The sequence below is a fragment of the Sinocyclocheilus grahami genome, unplaced genomic scaffold (genome assembly GCF_001515645.1).
Source record: "Sinocyclocheilus grahami isolate Dianchi unplaced genomic scaffold, SAMN03320097.WGS_v1.1 scaffold1445.1, whole genome shotgun sequence".
Classification (NCBI taxonomy): Eukaryota; Metazoa; Chordata; class Actinopteri; order Cypriniformes; family Cyprinidae; genus Sinocyclocheilus; species Sinocyclocheilus grahami.
In genome coordinates this window covers 37,211-54,599 of record NW_015506624.1, presented here as the reverse complement: position 1 = coordinate 54,599, position 17,389 = coordinate 37,211, and the positions used below count along the sequence as shown (strand labels likewise).

General features: G+C 35.9%; 1 protein-coding gene across 1 annotated transcript in view; it reads right to left on the bottom strand.

The window, feature by feature from the left end:
* LOC107570348 (glycerophosphodiester phosphodiesterase domain-containing protein 5-like) overlaps positions 1 to 15,704 on the bottom strand; it is a 24,406-nt gene extending 8,702 nt beyond the window's left edge. Inside the window, exons 1-2 of the mRNA XM_016256572.1 lie at positions 15,684 to 15,704; positions 15,062 to 15,154 (exon numbers count right to left, since the gene is read on the bottom strand). Of these exons, the coding sequence (XP_016112058.1) occupies positions 15,062 to 15,154; positions 15,684 to 15,704 (114 nt within the window). The remainder of the gene's footprint in view (positions 1 to 15,061; positions 15,155 to 15,683) is intronic.
* Positions 15,705 to 17,389: the final 1,685 nt, after the last annotated feature.

Here is a 17,389-nt window from a genome sequence, read left to right as displayed (position 1 = left end):
GTAATTATGTCCCCACTGGATGCAACAAATGCCTCGTTTATAATGGGTTTTAATGTTTTTGTCTCGTTGCTCCGGCTGGATAGGGCATCACAATATGGTAAGGGGCGTAACATTTCCGTCACACGCTTGAGGTATTCGGCCAACCACAACACACTGGATAGCTGGCCAATCAGAGCACACCTCGCTTTTCAGACCGATGAGTTTTGTAAAAATCGACACGTTTCAGAAAGGCGGGGCATAGAGGAGAAACAATAATGTACAGTATGTGGAAAATGTTTTTTGAACCTTAAACCGCATAAACATTTCATTACACCAAATAATGTTCTTTTTAGCAACATCATATGACCCCTTTAATTAAATAAAAAAAATTTGCCCAAGAAACTGTTGATTCTAATTTTCATGAACCTCAAGTACTCAACACGGAATATAGTGTGTATATGACTTTGCGATTATTTTGCAGTATAATAATCCATCGGGTAACAAGGTGCAGAGAGACATCCAAGTTCAGTTAGCAGATCAGATGGCTTGCATCCTGCTGGCACTCACCCTTTCAGAACCCCAAAAGATCTTTTGTTCCTGTGGAGGTGTGAAACAGATCTAATGATCTAATGACCACGTCCTGAGATTCTGTGTTTTGTTCAGATGCAGGGTGAATTAGGGTAACTTTCTGTAATTTACTGTGATTCTCACGCCATCACCTTACATTACAATCCAGCTAGAATATCCTAATGTTTTGATTTGCTAATGATTTTTTTATGTTTTTGAAGAAAATGTCTTATGCTCACCAAGGCTGCATTTATTTAATCAAAATACAGTAAATATAACTATATAACTAAATATATTTTAAATTGTAATTAATGACTGTAATGGCAAAGTTGATTTTCAGCATCATTACTCCAGTCTTCAGCATCACATGGTCCTTCAGAAATCATTCTAATATGCTGATTTACTGCTCAAGAAACATTTCTTATTATTTATAACAGTTGTGCTACTTAATATTTTTCTGGAAACCTTGATACATTTTTTTCTGGATTCTTTGAAGAATAGAAAGAAAGTTCAACATAACAGCATTTATTTGAACCAAAAATCTTCTGTAATAATTGCAAATACCTTTACTGTCACTTTTGATCAATTAAATGTGTCCTTGTTGAATAAAAGTATTAATTTCTTAAAAAAAAAAGCATTGGAAATATACATATCAGAGCTAGTCAATCCCCATCACTGAATGTCCCAGATGACCCAAATTCACAGCCGACTGACAATTTAACAAATAAAACTGAAAGATAACATAACTGCATTATGAATATGGAGATAAATTACTAATATTTCCAACAACTCAATGCAACATTAGCACTAATGAAGCTTTTCACCAACTCTGACATTTCTAAGACCACAACAACAGTCATCTGACATGCATTAAATGCAATTCCCAACAATAACAGCTCTCATATAGTTTTCTGGTGATTCCACACATCTTGACAGAGAATTGAATAATGGACTGACTCGTGTTTTATTGGTCTGTGGATTGTGGCGGAGTCACTGTACAGAGGAGGACACATTTCACTGTTCTGTTCATTCATTCTGCACAGCCGACAGCTGCTAATCCCTCAATCCAATCAGCTCCTCGAGACCTGCTCATGAGCACATCGGGTAGGACACATCGTCACCCTGCTCTAATTATAGAGTGGGCAGGGCCAGCAGTAATGACACAAAGTAAGACAGCCAATCACGCAGCTTCTGATGAGTTCGCACTCAGTGCCGAGGTGCTACGTCAGAGAGCCTGTTCAAATGGAAAGTTTAACTAATGGCCGTGTGTGTTTGTGTTCACTCCTGAAGAAGCATTTATAACAACTTGTAGGGAGGTGAAAACAAAGAACAAATACCCATAAACTGAATCATCGCAAGCTTCAAACCAGACAGATCGGAACTGAATACTAGAATACTGCTGGTTGCACAGTAAAAACTATGTATGGTCTACAACGTCGACAATAAAACAATTGTTGACAAATATTTTCGAATAGTCGTTTGATCACACATGGCCTAATGGCACTGTCAAAAGATCTCTGGGATAAAGTTGTGGACAGGCACAAGTCAAGAGATGGATTAAAAAAAATTCAAAGGCTGTATCAATGCCTAGAAGCACAGTGTGGAAGGTATTTGGTACGACACAGACCCTCCCTGGATCAGGACGTCACTCCAAACTGGCTGAATGAACCAGGAGGAAACTGGTCAGAGAGGCGACCAAGAGGCCTACAGTAACTCTGAAGCAGCTGCAGGAATTTATGACAAAGAGTGGTCATTGTGTGCATGTGACAACAATATCACAAATTCTCCACAAATGTGGCTTTTATGGGAGGGCTGCAAGAAAAAAGCAACTCCTCAAGAAAGGCCACATGCAGTCACGACTGAGCTTTGCCAAAACACACCTTGAAGATTCTGAGACAGATGAGACTAAAATTGAATTATTTAGCCTCAACCACAAATGAGGTCTTGCAGAAATCCAATACAGCTCACCATCCAAATAACAGCATTCCTACAGTAAAGCATGGAGGTGGTAATATCCTGTTATGGGGGTGTTTCTCTGCAGCAGAGACTGGAACTCTTGTCAGGATAGAAGGAAAAATGGATCGGGCAAAATACCATCAAATTCTTGAGGAAAATCTGGTGGCCTCTGCCAGAAAGTTGTCAATGGGAAGAAGGTTTACCGATAAAACGGTATCGATATTTATCGGCGGTACACCTTCATCGATATAAAAAATATGTTCGATATAGCCCACGATATAGGCACGAACTATGAGTGACGCAGACAGCTCACACAAACACGAACACATGCTGAATTGAGTGCTGTGCCTGCCTGTGATGAGGAGATTGTGAATAAAAAAAATTAATATTAGAATTTAAAATAAACATTTGCATTTAAATGCAGAAATGGTACAATTGAATGTTAGGAGTGCGTCAGGGAGCGTCCGCAGTGGTGCGCGAGATGTGGCGATGATGATGTAAGTGACGTTGCATTTTAATGTTTTGTTAGTCTAGCCCAAGAGACGCGCCACTGAGTGTTATTTGTTCAAAATATTAGAGAAATATAGTAGCTCAATGCGTAGAAGATCTTGATTAGGTTAAAACCGAAACCAAGCCATTCACACAGCATATTCAGCACATTTTTAGACGGACAAATATGACCGCTGCACTCGCGTCTCATGCAAGAGATGCAAAGAAAGTCATGCAAAGTTAAAACAGTTTTAACGTTTAGAAAACACGACGCGAATTTGTGAAGGTTTATTTCATTTCACTGCGTCTCATATGTTTTTAAATGCAATCTGTGTGATCGGCGATTTGGCTCTTTGCCTTTGTACACGTTTTTATAAATAGTTATTTTAATTGACAGTTTAATGCGCTTCATTATTTTGCTCATTGCGCCCTCCTATGGCCTCGGGAAACAAGTCAAAAGTTTACTTAAAGAGGTCATATGATGCTTTTTTTAAAGATCATTATTTTGTGTAGTTGGTGTAACAGAATATGTTGACATGCTTTAATGTTCAAAAAACACATTATTTTTCAAATACTGTCCATTATTGTAGGTCCTCTATGCCCCACCTCTCTCAAACGCTTAGTTTTCTACAAAGTCCCTCCTTGCGACAAGCGCAGTCTGCTCTGATTGGCCAGCTGACCCAGTGCATTGTGATTGGGCGAACACCGCAAGCATATGGTTTTAAATGCAATCTGTGTGATCGGCGATTTGGCTCTTTGCCTTTGTACACGTTTTTATAAATAGTTATTTTAATTGACAGTTTAATGCGCTTCATTATTTTGCTCATTGCGCCCTCCTATGGCCTCGGGAAACAAGTCAAAAGTTTACTTAAAGAGGTCATATGATGCTTTTTTTAAAGATCATTATTTTGTGTAGTTGGTGTAACAGAATATGTTGACATGCTTTAATGTTCAAAAAACACATTATTTCATTTTGAGTTTGACTGTTAATAAATAATATATATATATATATTTTTATTTATTTATTTTTTTTGTCTTAATAAAGTGGGCAAATTAAAAATACAGTGGTTAAATAAAAAAAAAATAAAAAAAATCTATTGCTCCATGTTAAAAAAGGTTATAAAAAAATGTCAATAATTATCGATACCGAACGATGTGAAACATATCGTTGATATATTTTTTAGCTATATCGTCCAGCCCTACCTTCCAACATGACAACGACCCAAAGCACACACAGCAAAACTGAGCACACAGTGGTTGAAGGAGAAAAAGGTGAATGTCCTTGCATGGCCTAGTCAGAGCCCAGACTAAAACTCCACTGAAAATCTGTGGAATGACTTGAACACTGCAGTCCACAAACAGTCACCATCGAATTTAACTGAACTTCAGAAGATGTGCAACCACAACAGACTAAAGGCTGTAATTAAAGCAAAATGTGGTTCCACAATATGTTGGTGTTATATCTTTCATTTGGATGTTACAAGTTGCACTGAGTAAATACAGCTGGATAATACATAAACTGTGTCCATCTTCATTTCAGGCTGCAAAGCAACAAAATACTTCAGTTTTAGCAGATAAAGATTGCAGAGTAAGATGTAAGTAGCTAAATATTTAATATCCGACAACAGTTTTACAATAGAAATGTTGAAAGACCGACAATAATATGTAGACAGGAAAACTACTCAACTTTTTAGTCAAATGTCACTTTTAATTCAAAAGCATAGGCAGTCATTTACATGATTCATGTAATGAATAACCAAATGTGACAAGACAAGAAACATTAACAGAGCCATTTTTGGCTCTTAGGTATACAATAGAGAGAATATGTAAATGTAAATGTGTTCTTTTAAAAACATTCTAATTGATTGCTTTGCAATAAATTCTAATTATTTTATTGCTCTTTGTTTTTCTTTATTCTCTTAAATCCCTTTAAATGCTTTATGTAATTAATAAATAAAAAGACCATTACTGGTAAAACCTGAGGTTATTTTAATTCCAACTTATTTTGAGCATCTGAAATTCTGTTGGAATGATATAAAGGCATAATTGATTTCCCTCAAGCGCATAATACATAAAACCACAAACCCATAAGTCAACCACTGACCCAGCATTACCACACCAGATGCTCCAATGAAAAACAACAGATTTCAATGACAGTAATTAAAGAGGGCTATCAAGACACAGCCAGCACAGATTTGATCTTTGTCCACCAGAAGCACCCACTCAGACAGATTAGCATATCATCAGCATCTTCAAAAACCCACCTCACATACACAAACAAGCTACTACGAGTCTTCATTAGTAATTTCCTCAAAAATCCTGCTTCATATTCTACAATAATCGTATTCCTTTGACTCATTCAGAACAGACATTAACATATGATCCCTCACAAGCCTTCCCATAACCACGGCTCTTCAAGTCACGATGGCTGTGTTACAAATCAGTATGAAAATGCTCAAATGAATGTGTGAGAATATGAAAGCATCGGTGTTCCTCTTTTCCAAACTTCCAGCTGCATGACCAAGACTAGTATAACCCCTTTAGCATCGGTGATTACATTTGATGTACTGTCCTTTGTTGGATTTTGCATACAGCACTTAAGACTGCAACGCACCGGTTAAATCATTCACATGCATCCTGTGTTCACCTACAAAAAGACAATATTGCTTCAAACAAAAGAAGTCATTATCTCTATCAGACATGTCTTCCTGTTGAAAATGGCCCTGTCTGAGCAAGTTAACAGTCTGGTGTGACAGTCTGACTGGGGCAGAGCACACACACACACACACATCACGGACCTGATGTTAACATCACATCTGTTGCCCTATTAGTGACAGTTCAGCCAATCTGTCATCATTTACTCACCCTCATGTTGTTCCAAACCTGTAAAACTCTGTGGAACACAAAAGGAGATATTTTGATGAATGTTGGTGTGCCAACAACAACTGGGTCCCACTGACTTCCATTGTATGGACAAAAAAAAAAAACCCACTGTCATAATTTTGTGTGAACTCTCTCTTTAAGTGCATACTGTGAACTCGGAAGATGGTCTACAAGTGTTACAGTGCTAAAGTTCCTTAAGTTCAGGTTGAAGAAGCTTTACACCTGGGGAGTTCAGTGTAAATACAAGACAGATATACTACCGTTCCAAAGTTTGAGGTTTGTAAGATTTTTTTTTTTTTTAAATAACTTAAGGTTGCATTCAATCAATTAAAAGTGGAAACAGAGACACAATGTTACAAAATATTTCTATTTTAAATAAATACTGTTCTTTTGAACTTTCTATTCATCAAATGTATCATGGTTTCTACAAAAATATGAAATATCACAACTGTTTTCAACATTAATAATGATTATAAATGTTTCTTGAGTAAACCAGCACATTAGAATGATTTCTGAAGGATCATGTGACTGAAGACTGGAGTAATGATACTGAAAATTTAGCTTTGCAATAAATTCAGCTTTGGAATAAATAACATTTTAAAATGTATAATATTCAATCATATTATTAATAATAATATTTCACAATATTACTGTTTTTACAGTATTTCTGATCATATGAATGCAACCTTTGTGAGCATTTAAGACTTCCAAAAACATTTTTAAAAATCTTACCAATCCCAACGTGGACTGTAGTGTGTATGCCTTTTTAAAATTACATACATAAACTCAAACTTACCTTCTCGGTGTTATTATGTCTTCCTATCACACTCAGAGTCAGAAGCAGATACATGACTTATGGAAGAGCAAAACAGATCCTTCCACCTCAATATGAATACACATTCTTCATAAATCCATTGAAACCGTATCTCTCAGTATTCACAGTGGCAGACACATACTTGAGCAGAAGAGAGGTAGTGTATAATGCAAGCGTGTGTGTACGTAGCTGTGTTGGTGTGGGGCTTCCTGCTCCAGCCTGTTTCCATGGCACTGAGCTTTCCATGAGCTTTAAAGACTTACAAAAGCCTATATTCTCAAACATGCTACTTTGAGCCCTATTCCCGCCAGCTCTAAATGCAGACCCTCTTGCCCTTCCACGGCTGCTGGACTTTCCCGACAGGTACGATTGCCAGAAACGGGAAGCTACATTCTGTCTGTTTTTCCTGTCTCACTCCAGACAGTCTCCTCAAGTGACCAGGGGGCCAAATGCAATGGACTTTTTCAGCAGCCTTGGGTCTAGAAGTGTTTTCCTCCCATTCATTTTCTACATATGTATTTTTTAGCTAAATTTATAGGCCATGAATCAAGCCATAAAATTGCAAACTTGATTTGAAACAAAAAGTGCTTGAAAACTGAACAGCCCATGAAGCATTGCAAAATTCACAATTGAATAAGACAATATAAAATGACTTAGTCATTGATTGACGCATAAAATACGTTATTTTGTAAGTGTATAAAATATAACATTTAAAGTGTACTGCAACAAATGCTACAATTCTACATTTTTTAAAATGTTTTTTACATTTATTGCAAAATATTCAAATATGTATTTCCAAACATTCAGTTTAATGTAAGTTGTTTGAGAGTATACAGACACTGACCTGTTTATGTCATTTGCATTGCTTCGTGCAAGTGGGAGGAAGCCGTTTTGGCGCAGTTCTTATTTCCATGGTAACAGCGAATTCTCTAATTAGTGGACACAAAAGGAATCACTCTTCAAGATTATGAGTAATATAGTTTTTTCCAATGGGAATATTAAACAACTTAAAAAGAAGAAATCAAGCTGTCACTTCTAAACACGCTTATTTAAAGTCTCTGAGCTCATGGAAGGTTTGACCCGAAAGGTTTTTGACAATATGATTAAAATGATTTCTCGATTGAAAAAAATGAATTGGATTTGTAATTCTGAAACCCTACTGTTGCACTTCACACCCAAGACTTCAAATGACATCACAGATCTGCATCTAAAATGTGAAAAAAAATGTGTTCATCATCTACACAACCATTCAAAACTTATCAAGATTTTCTTTTTTGAAGGAAATTAATAGTCTCATTCAGCAAGAACATTTAAAATTGATCAAAAGTGTCAGTAAAAGACAATTCTATTTCAAATAAATGCTGTTCTTTAAAACTTTGTATTCATCAAAGAATCATGAAAACAATGTTTCATGTTTTACACAAAAAAAACAAATGTTTCTTGAGCAGTAAATCAGCATATTAGAATGATTTCTGAAGGATTAGGTGACACTGAAGACTGGAGTAATGATGCTGAAAATTCAGCTTTACCATCACAAAAATTAAGTACATTTTAAAATATATTAAAGTAGAAAATTATTTTAGCAAATATTTAGTAATATTTCACTATAATACTGTATTTTTGATCAAATAAAATTCAGCCTCGATGAGCATAAAAGACTTTCTTCAAAACTATTTACCGACCCCAAATTTTGAATAATAGTGTACAAAACTGCAACACTTTCTATTCAGCAGTTTGGATGCTTAACATCTGACTGAGACATCCAGAACGCTACTTTCAGACACTTCACAGCAGCATGTGCACAAACATACTCATTGTTTGTTCCTGGTGGGATTTTACAGAGAACTAATGTCTAGTGTCCAGTTCAGAAGCCTTGCCAACCGGGTAGGGGAACGGGGGTCAGCGTCTACCAGGAAAGCGAATTATCACCAACATCTCTACTAGTGATCACTTCAGAACATGAGGATTAACTGTGGATTTAAACGGCAGGGAAATGAGCATCCATTCAACTTATAAAATCATTAAAAAATATACAGTGGGTACGGAAAGTATTCAGACCCCCTTACATTTTTCACTCTTTGTTATATTGCAGCCATTGGCTAAAATCATTTAAGTTAATTTTTTTCCCTCATTAATGTACACACAGCACCCCATATTGACAGAAAAACACAGAATTGTTGACATTTTTTGCAGATTTATTAAAAAAGAAAAACTGAAATATCACATGGCCGTAAAACCTGAGGTTATTTTAATTCCAACTTATTTTGAGCATCTGAAATTCTGTTGGAATGATATAAAGGCATAATTGATTTCCCTCAAGCGCATAATACATAAAACCACAAACCCATAAGTCAACCACTGACCCAGCATTACCACACCAGATGCTCCAATGAAAAACAACAGATTTCAATGACAGTAATTAAAGAGGGCTATCAAGACACAGCCAGCACAGATTTGATCTTTGTCCACCAGAAGCACCCACTCAGACAGATTAGCATATCATCAGCATCTTCAAAAACCCACCTCACATACACAAACAAGCTACTACGAGTCTTCATTAGTAATTTCCTCAAAAATCCTGCTTCATATTCTACAATAATCGTATTCCTTTGACTCATTCAGAACAGACATTAACATATGATCCCTCACAAGCCTTCCCATAACCACGGCTCTTCAAGTCACGATGGCTGTGTTACAAATCAGTATGAAAATGCTCAAATGAATGTGTGAGAATATGAAAGCATCGGTGTTCCTCTTTTCCAAACTTCCAGCTGCATGACCAAGACTAGTATAACCCCTTTAGCATCGGTGATTACATTTGATGTACTGTCCTTTGTTGGATTTTGCATACAGCACTTAAGACTGCAACGCACCGGTTAAATCATTCACATGCATCCTGTGTTCACCTACAAAAAGACAATATTGCTTCAAACAAAAGAAGTCATTATCTCTATCAGACATGTCTTCCTGTTGAAAATGGCCCTGTCTGAGCAAGTTAACAGTCTGGTGTGACAGTCTGACTGGGGCAGAGCACACACACACACACACACACATCACGCACCTGATGTTAACATCACATCTGTTGCCCTATTAGTGACAGTTCAGCCAATCTGTCATCATTTACTCACCCTCATGTTGTTCCAAACCTGTAAAACTCTGTGGAACACAAAAGGAGATATTTTGATGAATGTTGGTGTGCCAACAACAACTGGGTCCCACTGACTTCCATTGTATGGACAAAAAAAAAAAACCCACTGTCATAATTTTGTGTGAACTCTCTCTTTAAGTGCATACTGTGAACTCGGAAGATGGTCTACAAGTGTTACAGTGCTAAAGTTCCTTAAGTTCAGGTTGAAGAAGCTTTACACCTGGGGAGTTCAGTGTAAATACAAGACAGATATACTACCGTTCCAAAGTTTGAGGTTTGTAAGATTTTTTTTTTTTTTAAATAACTTAAGGTTGCATTCAATCAATTAAAAGTGGAAACAGAGACACAATGTTACAAAATATTTCTATTTTAAATAAATACTGTTCTTTTGAACTTTCTATTCATCAAATGAATCATGGTTTCTTACACCTGGGGAGTTCAGTGTAAATACAAGACAGATATACTACCGTTCCAAAGTTTGAGGTTTGTAAGATTTTTATTTTTTTTAAATAACTTAACAAGGTTGCATTCAATCAATTAAATGTGGAAACAGAGACACAATGTTACAAAATATTTCTATTTTAAATAAATACTGTTCTTTTGAACTTTCTATTCATCAAATGTATCATGGTTTCTACAAAAATATGAAATATCACAACTGTTTTCAACATTAATAATGATTATAAATGTTTCTTGAGTAAACCAGCACATTAGAATGATTTCTGAAGGATCATGTGACTGAAGACTGGAGTAATGATACTGAAAATTTAGCTTTGCAATAAATTCAGCTTTGGAATAAATAACATTTTAAAATGTATAATATTCAATCATATTATTAATAATAATATTTCACAATATTACTGTTTTTACAGTATTTCTGATCATATGAATGCAACCTTTGTGAGCATTTAAGACTTCCAAAAACATTTTTAAAAATCTTACCAATCCCAACGTGGACTGTAGTGTGTATGCCTTTTTAAAATTACATACATAAACTCAAACTTACCTTCTCGGTGTTATTATGTCTTCCTATCACACTCAGAGTCAGAAGCAGATACATGACTTATGGAAGAGCAAAACAGATCCTTCCACCTCAATATGAATACACATTCTTCATAAATCCATTGAAACCGTATCTCTCAGTATTCACAGTGGCAGACACATACTTGAGCAGAAGAGAGGTAGTGTATAATGCAAGCGTGTGTGTACGTAGCTGTGTTGGTGTGGGGCTTCCTGCTCCAGCCTGTTTCCATGGCACTGAGCTTTCCATGAGCTTTAAAGACTTACAAAAGCCTATATTCTCAAACATGCTACTTTGAGCCCTATTCCCGCCAGCTCTAAATGCAGACCCTCTTGCCCTTCCACGGCTGCTGGACTTTCCCGACAGGTACGATTGCCAGAAACGGGAAGCTACATTCTGTCTGTTTTTCCTGTCTCACTCCAGACAGTCTCCTCAAGTGACCAGGGGGCCAAATGCAATGGACTTTTTCAGCAGCCTTGGGTCTAGAAGTGTTTTCCTCCCATTCATTTTCTACATATGTATTTTTTAGCTAAATTTATAGGCCATGAATCAAGCCATAAAATTGCAAACTTGATTTGAAACAAAAAGTGCTTGAAAACTGAACAGCCCATGAAGCATTGCAAAATTCACAATTGAATAAGACAATATAAAATGACTTAGTCATTGATTGACGCATAAAATACGTTATTTTGTAAGTGTATAAAATATAACATTTAAAGTGTACTGCAACAAATGCTACAATTCTACATTTTTTAAAATGTTTTTTACATTTATTGCAAAATATTCAAATATGTATTTCCAAACATTCAGTTTAATGTAAGTTGTTTGAGAGTATACAGACACTGACCTGTTTATGTCATTTGCATTGCTTCGTGCAAGTGGGAGGAAGCCGTTTTGGCGCAGTTCTTATTTCCATGGTAACAGCGAATTCTCTAATTAGTGGACACAAAAGGAATCACTCTTCAAGATTATGAGTAATATAGTTTTTTCCAATGGGAATATTAAACAACTTAAAAAGAAGAAATCAAGCTGTCACTTCTAAACACGCTTATTTAAAGTCTCTGAGCTCATGGAAGGTTTGACCCGAAAGGTTTTTGACAATATGATTAAAATGATTTCTCGATTGAAAAAAATGAATTGGATTTGTAATTCTGAAACCCTACTGTTGCACTTCACACCCAAGACTTCAAATGACATCACAGATCTGCATCTAAAATGTGAAAAAAAATGTGTTCATCATCTACACAACCATTCAAAACTTATCAAGATTTTCTTTTTTGAAGGAAATTAATAGTCTCATTCAGCAAGAACATTTAAAATTGATCAAAAGTGTCAGTAAAAGACAATTCTATTTCAAATAAATGCTGTTCTTTAAAACTTTGTATTCATCAAAGAATCATGAAAACAATGTTTCATGTTTTACACAAAAAAAACAAATGTTTCTTGAGCAGTAAATCAGCATATTAGAATGATTTCTGAAGGATTAGGTGACACTGAAGACTGGAGTAATGATGCTGAAAATTCAGCTTTACCATCACAAAAATTAAGTACATTTTAAAATATATTAAAGTAGAAAATTATTTTAGCAAATATTTAGTAATATTTCACTATAATACTGTATTTTTGATCAAATAAAATTCAGCCTCGATGAGCATAAAAGACTTTCTTCAAAACTATTTACCGACCCCAAATTTTGAATAATAGTGTACAAAACTGCAACACTTTCTATTCAGCAGTTTGGATGCTTAACATCTGACTGAGACATCCAGAACGCTACTTTCAGACACTTCACAGCAGCATGTGCACAAACATACTCATTGTTTGTTCCTGGTGGGATTTTACAGAGAACTAATGTCTAGTGTCCAGTTCAGAAGCCTTGCCAACCGGGTAGGGGAACGGGGGTCAGCGTCTACCAGGAAAGCGAATTATCACCAACATCTCTACTAGTGATCACTTCAGAACATGAGGATTAACTGTGGATTTAAACGGCAGGGAAATGAGCATCCATTCAACTTATAAAATCATTAAAAAATATACAGTGGGTACGGAAAGTATTCAGACCCCCTTAAAAAATGTCAACAATTCTGTGTTTTTCTGTCAATATGGGGTGCTGTGTGTACATTGAGGAAAAAAAATTAACTTAAATGATTTTAGCAAATGGCTGCAATATAACAGAGTGAAAAATTTAAGGGGGTCTGAATACTTTCCGTACCCACTGTATAATAATAATTGTACTTATAGCGTTTCTAAATCTAATATAATATAATAAAATAATTGAAAAATATTTGTAAATATTTTGGAGCACAAAAATGTAAAAGACAAGAAAATTGCATATCATTGCACATTACAAACCATGAAAAAAAAAATGAAAAGAGCAACAGGAACATTCTGCAAAATATCTCCTTTTGCAAATTAAGCCATGCTGGTTTGGAAAACCATAAAAGGTGAGTAAATGATGCCAGAATTTAATTTGACAACAACACTTGGGATACGACAATCCTGTATGTTTTCCAATCACAAACAGCTCATTCCTCCAGCGTTCCTCACCTCAGATTTCGAGTCCAGAAACTCTCATTAACTCCAGCATGACATTAACAAAAAATGAACTCTGTTTCTATTCAAGGACTCATGCATGATTCAAAAGTCTGAAAATAGAGAGACATTTAGTGATTCTGATTAGCTTCGGATTAGACAGTGCAGAACAGCGGTGACATATTGAAGGAGTAAAATGACTTTGGGAAGTTTCTGTGGGAAATCATCCAACAGGTTGGATGGATCCACCACAGGGAGGAAGGTTTACTTTCCCAGGGATGAAACAAGCCCTTTGTATTCCCACTCCTCTGGTGGGCCCTCTGTGGATTTTTCTGAGATAAGTGAGCAAAGACAAGCTCGTTTATCTCTCTTCGTATGCTGCTTTTGTTTTGGCACCTTCTAACCTGCTCTGAGAACCAACAATCTCATAGTTTGGATGTTAAACATTGGTTGTTGTGGACAACTAATAATGATGGTACCTGACGTAGATGTCATAACAGGAGTGAAATATGATACATAGACCTTATTTGTGCCTCAGCATCACTGCTGACACCAGAATAAAGGTGAACTCGGGCAATAGTCTCTCATGAGACCTGATATGGTCTACAGTCAGAGCTTTGGTGTGAAGAAGATGAAAGACATCAACATCCAACACCCTCCATCTGGTAGTTCCCGTCTTTTGCAAAACATTTCCATTTTGCCCTGCTGTTAGTCCTTTCTCCCTCTGACGTTACGGAGGAGTGGTCTGCACCACTTCCCTCAACATTCAGCCCAAAACCTTTGAAGCTTAAGAGAAATGCTCCGCTCTCATGAGATTCTGGCAGCACCATAAACAACTGGAAACCCATAAGCCACTGAGAATGTGTTAAACTGCTAATTCAAAACACTTATAAATTAAAATATCAATATGAACATTATTTTTTATAGCTGTTGGGCAAAAATTTCACATCATAAAATCACACTAGCATACATTCAAACAAGAGCTAGCTATAACTATAGTAAACTGTATAGTCAAGGTAGAACTGAGAAGTTGAACTGTGTTCTCAGGACAAGCATTTTTCATAAATGCCAGGTCGAGGCAGTTGGGACAAGATGTCACATGGGTTTAGAATTCAGAAATGTATTTTCTTTCATTTGTTTTTTAATGTGGCTTTTTTGTTTTCCTCAAATGTATTGCTTTGTATATAATATTAAAAAACTTGAAATATATTAACAAATTAGAAATGTATTAATGTGTACATTTGAATATTTGTATTTAATGGTCATGCTTTAGAAATGTTTCACTGCTTAAATTTTGCTGAAATATTTATAATAGGCATATTCCGTTGTGACAACATGCCCCACTTTAGAGTAAAAACTGTGACAACTTACCCCATCTCCGCTAAATATACTGTAAACAGATAATATACCCGGAGTATTTATAACTTAAAGTGTAATTAATAATTGTTAGAACAGACTTACATAATGAAGCTTTTACCAAAAACATTTGTACATCAGTATGTATGAGTTTATAAATCAAAACCATTAAATTGATAAAAGTGGCATACTCCGCGTTGCTTCGTTTACTTCTTGATGATATGTTGCAATAAAAACATAACATATAAAAGCAAATGACAAACTGTAAACGTACTACATGCACGTGATGGTAAACATGCTACTTATCCAGACTCACCTTCTCGTCGACAAGGTGATCAGCGCAGGTCCTCGAGTTCTTTTTCTCCAGGTTTCTCCTCTTAAACTTGTGCTGTAGTTTCTTTCTCTTTCTCTAGATGTTAAACAGACATTCAGCACTCTCGACTTATCAAGGTATATGATATTATTGGAATTAAACTACATTAATGTTCCGTCAATGCGCGGCGTTTCAAATTCAGTCTGTCTGGCACGATCACCAGCGAGATGGTTTACATGATTTATTTCAACATAACGTGTTTTCACGTCGTGTTTGGAGGATTGTGATTCACCGAAGACATTCAGTAAGTAAATCCATCCGTTCCGAAAGCCCGTGGGAGGAGCTGCGCGTCTCTCCTCCTCTTCCTCCTCTTCCTCCACCTCTTAATCAAGCGTCACCAGCGCGCTGCCAGTAATTAATTAACAACCCACAGCATTCGTGATTAGTGTAACCTGTATTTAAGTTTATATAAATTCAGTTTAAAACTTAGTTTAAGTAAAAGTAAAAAAAAAAAAAATTCTGAACCAAGAAACAACTTGAGGTGTTTGATTCACCTCAGTGATTCGAATCTTTTGAATTTGTTCACTAAAACGGTTCATTAACTGATTCGTTTAGTGGCCCTAACTTTCTGCAGGTTATATGTCATCATTTCTCCATCAGGTGCATGGTGACAAGTGAGTGTTGTCGAGTCATTGATTCATTCAACCAACCGATTCGTACGACAACTGAAACCAAGTATCATTCTTTAATATTTAAAAACCGAGTTTCTACAAATCTACTAAGATAGGCCAAGTCAAAAAGTTTAAAGGGATAGTTCAATCAAAAATGCCATCCTATGTAAATATGACTTTCTTCTTTCAGAATACAGTCGGAGTTATATTAAAAAACGTTCTGGCTGTTCCAAGCTTTATAATGGCAGTGAATGGGGGTTGAGATTTTGAAGCCCAAAAAAGTGCATCCATCCATCATAAAAAGTAGGGGAGCGCGGGGCACAAAGTAACGCGAGGTAAATAGTAACACATGTGGTTTAAATATTTCCTCACATGCTAGCATAACCAAATTTACAGTATTTACTAGTTACTATTATTTTAATCTCCAGTCTGATATTTATCTGTTTAAATAATTTTTTAATGCTTCGCTAACTGTCAGAAGACAGTAACCAGTTTTAAATTCCAGTTGCGCTGATGGGGTATGTTGTAACACTGCGTTACAATGTGCCCTGCCGTGCTATTCTATGACATTAGCGATGTAATTCACACTATTTACTTTAATACATTTTAATGATAAACAACGAGAAACAGGTGAATAAAGACTGACAGTCAATGTTTCATGTTAAGAAATTATTATTTCAAGACATGTAAAGCATTTTGGCTCGTTTATGTGGGCCGTCCCAAGCATGGTTGCAATGTGTTCATTGTCAAACTCCAAAATCAGATTATTTTTCATTCTTAAAAAAACGCCATTATTTGATTTGAAATAAATAATTATTTTATTTTATTGACAAAATATTTTAGTTTGTCTTGTATATTTTTTTCATTCGATCAGATAACATTTTAAGCTGTTATATGGTCATGTTACAACGTGCCCCTCAGATGTTACAAAATACCCCACCTACGGGGCATGTTGTCACATTTCACTTCCAATTTTTGAGAGTAAAACGTATACTCTGTAATCATGAAACAAAGCGACATATTTGTACTAGACAAGTGTGAAATTACCGTGGATAAAAAACTTATACTCTGAACCCCATGTGGATTTACACAAACTGAGAAAGTCAAAAAGTGTTACTTTGTGCCCCGCTCTCCCCTACTCCACATGGCTCTGGGTGGTTAATAAAGGCCTTCTGAAGTGAATCGATGCATTTGTGTAAGAAAAATATCCATATTTAAAACTTTATAAACTGTAATCTCTAGCTTCCGCTAACTGTCATACAGACGTTCACAAGAACGTGTGTTCAAATAAAACAAAACAAAAACAAAACTTGGTTCTCACGAGACTAGCATATTCTCACCGGAGCTTACGCTATCCCTACGTCCTACATCATCCACTGCAACGCCATTCTCTATTCTAGTGAATGCGTGTACGACAGTTAGCGGAAAAACTAGAGATTACGGTTTATAAAGTTTTAAATATAGATTTTTTTTTCTTACACAAACGCATATATTCGCTTCAGAAGGCCTTTAAGACCACCAGAGCCATGAGGAGTACTTTTTATGATGGATGGATGCACTTTTTTGGGCTTCAAAATTTTGACCCCCATTCACTGCCATTATAAAGCAATTTTTTAAATATAACTCCAATTGTATTCGTTTGAAAGAAGAAAATCATATA